This window comes from Hydra vulgaris, chromosome 05 (genome assembly GCF_038396675.1).
Source record: "Hydra vulgaris chromosome 05, alternate assembly HydraT2T_AEP".
NCBI classification, from domain to species: Eukaryota; Metazoa; Cnidaria; class Hydrozoa; order Anthoathecata; family Hydridae; genus Hydra; species Hydra vulgaris.
The window spans coordinates 20,032,552-20,038,312 of record NC_088924.1 but is presented as its reverse complement, the minus strand read 5'-3'; the positions used below and the strand labels follow the sequence as shown (position 1 = coordinate 20,038,312).

Here is a 5,761-nt window from a genome sequence, read left to right as displayed (position 1 = left end):
ACACCTTCACGATTAATTCTGCGGTTGACGATCTCCCACAGGTTCTCGATAGGGTTGAGATCCGGAGATTGAGGCGGCCAATCCATCACCGATAGGTGGTTGTCTTGAAACCACTGCTTGACTACTTTTGCAGTGTATTTCGGATTGTTGTCTTGCTGAAAAACCCATTTTATTGGCATATTCCATTCAGCATGAGGTAACATAACATCTTTCAGGATATTTTTATACATGAAACGGTCCATTATTCCATCGTTTCGATGTATTGGACCTAGACCGTTAGCAGAAAAACACCCCTAGACCATTATATTGCCTCCACCATGCTTCACGGTCTTATGCCAGTAACGTAAATCGAGGTGTTTTCCGGCCGGTCGACGTACACGGCAAATGCCATCGCTCCCAATGATGTTGAACTTCCATTCATCACTGACAGTTTGCCATTTCTGCACATTCCAGCCAATATGAGATGTAGCAAACAGGATTTATTCTGGTTTTATAGTAAAATCAGCGGTTTCTTTGCAGGGCGTCGAGAAAACAATCCGGCTTCAACAGCACGTCGTCTGATTGTTCGGTCCAATACAGGCAGCTCTAATTGCTTTTGTATCTCAACTGATGATATCCAGGGATCCTTCTTGACGGATCTGACGATCATAGAATCCTCTCTAGAAGTGGTAGAACGCGGTCTTCCACCTTTGTTATCTGCTGCCAACTTCCCCGTAGAACGATATTTGGAACATAGGGTTGATACGGTCCATTTTTTCACGCGATATTTATCACAAATACTTTTTTTTGACATTCCACTTACGTAATCGCCATAAATTTTCTTTCTTAGTTCCAATCCAAGACTGTCGGGAGCCATTTTTTAACTTGAAGTCATAAAAATAATAAAAATAAATAATCACGCTTCTCAAGGCTTACCGTGTTACATTTACCTTGTGATGATACAATAATGCTCTGTGGAACACAACGTCTTGGTTGGATGTGGACTGTATTGATGTAATGAAACACTTGTTGACCAGACTTAAGAAAATGAAACAAACCAAAAAAGTTGCACTTGTTTTGTCCGCTGCAAAATGGCACTTGTCAACGAAATTCTGCCTGTGTGCTGTCACCTGTCAGCTGATTGCTCATGTCATAACATGCTATGACTCTAGACTCCTGAACTGTTTGCTGTGGTAGTATAGTTCGTTTCGTTTTTAAGACATGTAAAATTAGGAACACTTTTTAGCATTGTTCGATGTTGGTTGCAAATGTTTTGTCCAATACTGTATATATAGATATAGATATATAGATATACATATACATATACATATACATATACATATACATATACATATACATATACATATACATATATATATATATATATATATATATATATATATATATATATATATATATATATATATATATATATATATAGATATATAGATATATATATTATATATCGTCGGGGTTAGTGCAAAACCGCGTAACTAGCATTGGATAATACCGCGTATCTACAGTACTTTTTTTTTAATGGAAAGGTTTAAAATTTATTTCAACAGATTTTGGTTTTATTTTAGTATAAAGAGTATTCATGTTTTTTGTAATCTCAACAATAGATATATGTGAAAATTAATAATATCCAAATATAGTAGCCAATTCTAGTTACGCGGATTTGCACTATCCCCGACGATATATATATATAATATAATAATATGTATAATATAAATATATATATATAATATATAATATAAAAATTGCTGTACTAACTATTTGAGTTTGGTGAGTGAAAACTACATAGAGTTTTGACTGTAACAGCCGTTAAATGTAAAATTTCGTAAATAAAATTAAAAAAAAGTTCGTAAATAGAATTTGGTATCAAAAGTTCAAAATTTTGTCTATTCTATTTTTGAACGTGTTTTTGTTTGCAGAATCGATTGCATCTTGTGACAGTAAATTCCAATCGTCGACCACTCTGTTTGTTAAATAATAATACCTGCATAATTTCTTAGTATTTTGTCGATGAAGTCTTTTATTATGACGATATCTGTACATGCTGTGATAAAAACTCAAAGGCTCTTCAAATCTAATATATTCGGTTGAATTTAATATTTTAAACATTTCTATTAAGTCGCCTCTTCTTCTCCTTTCTTGTAAGGTTGGTAAACCTAATATTTTTCTTCTTTCTTCGTAACAGATACCTTTCAGTGATTCAATTCTTGTCGATCTACGCTGTACATTTTCGAGTCTCGTAATATCTTTAGTACAAAATGGGCTCCATACAGATGCTGCATATTCAAGCTGTGGCCTAATAGTTGACTTGTATAATAACTTTAATATGGAAACATCAAGATTTTTAAATCCGTGTTTTAAAAAACCCAGTGTTCGATTTGCCTTATTTGCTACACTGATAACATGATTTTCCCATTTAAGGTCATTTGTTATTATCACACCTAAATCACTTTCAACTTCTGTTTTTTGCAAAATGTGATCTCCTAATTTGTAACTAAATTGAGGATTCGAATTACCAATGTGCATTGCTTTACACTTTCCTCTGTTGAATTTAATAGACCACTTATTCGACCAGTCTAATAACTTATTTAAGTCTTCTTGAAGAGCATTGTTGTTACTTTCATTATTCATTACTGACATTATTTTTGTATCATCTGCAAATAATTCTAATTTATTTAGTATGTTTACTTTTAAGTCATTTATAAATATGATAAACAGGAGTGGACCGAGGACAGAACCTTGGGGAACTCCACTTGTGACTTCCTGCCAATCTGAAACATTTCACCCAGAACTACTCGTTGTTTTCTATTACTGAGAAATGATTTACACCATTGTAGGATATAAGATTGAAAACCATAACCATAAAGCTTGCAGCATAATTTCGATAAAGAAACTGAATCAAAGGCTTTTGCAAAGTCCAAAAATACTATATCAATATTATTACCAGTTTCAATTTTGCTTGTTATAAAATCTGAAGTCTCTAATAAATTGGAGCAACAATTTTTACCATTAACAAATCCATGCTGTTCATTTGCTATTAACTTATTTAAAGCCAAATGGTTCATCATAACATTATGAATAATTTTCTCCATAACCTTACATACTATTGATGTTATTGATATTGATCGATAATTTGAAGGATCTAACTTATCCCCTTTCTTGAATAGTGGAGTTATGTTTGCAGTTAACCATTCGTTTGGTATAACACCACTATAAAATGACATTTTAAAGATCAGTGATAAAGGATGAGAAAGTGATTTTGAACATTCTTTGAGAACACGAGGATGAACTTTGTCAACACCGATTGTTTTATTAACATTAAGGTTTACTAACTGATATTCAACATCAGTGTCATTAAAACTTGGATCGCTACAATGAAAATTACATTTTGAAGGAAAAGTTACACGGTCTAATACCTCATCTTTTAAAAATACTGAAACAAAATACTCATTTAAACAATTTGCAATATCTACTTCATTTGTTATAATTGAACCATCAAAGGTTTTAAGTGCTTTAATTGAATCTTTTATAACTATTTTACTATTTAAATATGCATAAACACTTCAAGGGTTGTTCTTTGAGTTTTTAGCCAGATTTAATTTAAAAGCTCTTATATCTTTATTGACTCTTTTTTTTACATTTTTGTTCAATGTTTCATAGTTATTTACCATGTCAGTTTGTTTAAATCTTGAATGCCTGCATTTGTATCATAACCTTTTCTTTAACTTAACCATTTTTCGAAGTTCTTTAGTCATCCATGGAGCATATTTTTTACTTGTATCGTAACTAATAATAGGAATAAATTTACCACATCCAGTATGATATATACTTAGCCATTTTTTATAAGCTTGACTAGCATTTAAATCTTTAAACTCATTTTCCCAATTAAAACTTGTAAAATATTTTGAAAGTTCTTCATAATTTCCTTTATTATATAATAACTTTTTATTTATTTTTGGTTTTTGATCAATATTGATGTTTTTATAAAAATATTTGAAATTTAATATATGGTGTCCATGTTCAATTCCACCTAGGGGAGGTAAGTGATTCAAAGAAAAAACCCGATTTCTATTTTCTGTGAGTACCAAGTCTAATAAATTTGTGTCAAACCCAAAGCTAACTTGAAATGTTGGCAATAAGACATTTTGATATATGAAGCAATCGCTTAAAAATTCTATAAATTCTAAGGCAATCAAATCTGAATCATTTTCAAGTTTACATGACCCATCATTGAACCATTTTATATTTGAAAAATTGAAATCTCCACAGATTAGAATTCCCGTGTATTTACCATTTTTCCAAGCTTTATTAGCATGTCGAATATATTTAGTTATTTTCTGAAAACTTGATATATCACCAGCACCTGTTCTATATATACATCCACATAAGATATTTTCTAGACCAATCTCAACTGAACACCATACTTGTTCGATGGCATTATCAACTAAATAGTTTTCAGTTGCAGGATAAGATTTAATTGTATTTTTTATGTATATACAAACTCCTCCACCTCTAATATGTCCACGATCTTTTCTATACAAGTTAAAACCTTCAATATTTGTTGCTGATTTATCAGTCCACCAGGTTTCACAAAGCATAATAATTTGCATCTGATTACAAGCTATTTCATAAATTAACTCATCAAATTTGTTATTCAGTGATGTGGCGTTTGTATAAAAACAGTTTAAAAAATTACTACTCAGATGCACTTCCTTACTATTAATATTTGAATCAACAAGCATTGTTTCAATGTTTAGTGAATTATGTGGTTTGCACACAGAAATATTATCATTGGAACTCATACATTGATTTAAATTTTTCTTATCCTTTTGGTTTATTTTTTGACTAAATTGATCTGATCTTTTTAACTTCATTATTTCTGATTCCAAATCGAAAGGGATTATTTAACTGACCTTTTGAATTTAGCTCTTCATTTAGTTTATTTCTTTTTAAGATCAAGCTCTTTGTAAATTTTCTTTCTAATTCATTCTGATCTGGATAAATAGAAACTTTTTTAAAACTTTCAGAATCTTTTAGTTGCTTGGCAGCTTTTAATATTGAAAATTTATCTGAACTATCAGGTAATTCGACCAACAAAGGTGCACTTGTTTCCATTTTTGTGTTATTTCCATTTGTATTTTTGAAGCGATGGATTCTCTTTATTTTGTCAGGATTAATTTTTATTTCAGTAAAAAGATTTTTAAGAATATTTTCATCAAATCTTTTTCTATTTTCAGCATCCGAATCAGTCGAATTTTGTATACCAAAAATAATAATATTTTTATCTCTTTCACTTACATCTTTACTTAAATCTATAAAACCTTGTGTTACCTTTATTTCTTCTGTAGATTTATCGTATTTTTTATTATTAAATAATTTACTCCAATCTAAAATGCTATCTGTTTTTTTTTTCTTCTAATACTTTCACTCGTTCTGTTAATAAAACATTTTCACACACTAATTTATCAATTTTCGCCAAGTTTTCAATGTCTTTACGTTCCAACTCTGACACTCTAGTAATTAATTCTTCAAGCTGTTTTCTTAAAACATAATCAACTTTTGGTGCCATTTCAGTACATTAAGTTTATAAAGTTATAGTTATTAAACTTTTTAATCTTTTAGCTATAAATTTTTAAAATAAAAACACGACCGCCATCTTTAACAGCATGCACGTTTTTATATATTATATATATATATTATATATATATAAAAATATTATAAAATATATATATTTTATATATATTTATATATATATTTGTGGGAGGGG

The 5,761-nt window shown here is 30.0% G+C and overlaps 1 protein-coding gene across 1 annotated transcript; it reads right to left on the bottom strand.

Moving 5' to 3' along the window:
- Positions 1-1,860: 1,860 nt before the first annotated feature.
- Positions 1,861-4,796, bottom strand: LOC136080239 (uncharacterized). The gene is made up of 3 exons (XM_065796854.1): positions 3,709-4,796; positions 2,780-3,534; positions 1,861-2,660 (listed from the first exon to the last, which is right to left on the bottom strand). Exons 1-3 carry the CDS (start codon positions 4,794-4,796, stop codon positions 1,861-1,863), a joined length of 2,643 nt encoding a protein of 880 aa, XP_065652926.1.
- Positions 4,797-5,761: the final 965 nt, after the last annotated feature.

What these genes read in the sequence shown, in the direction of transcription:
- LOC136080239 (XM_065796854.1), bottom strand. Translation starts at nt 4,796, where the DNA reads ATGAGTTCCAATGATAATATTTCTGTGTGCAAACCACATAATTCACTA. An exon ending in ATGGTTAAGTTAAAGAAAAG is followed by an intron (nt 3,535 to 3,708) that starts GTTATGATACAA and finishes ATATTTAAATAG; the next exon opens with TAAAATAGTTATAAAAGATT. An exon ending in AAAACAACGAGTAGTTCTGG is followed by an intron (nt 2,661 to 2,779) that starts GTGAAATGTTTC and finishes TAAATAAATTAG; the next exon opens with AATTATTTGCAGATGATACA.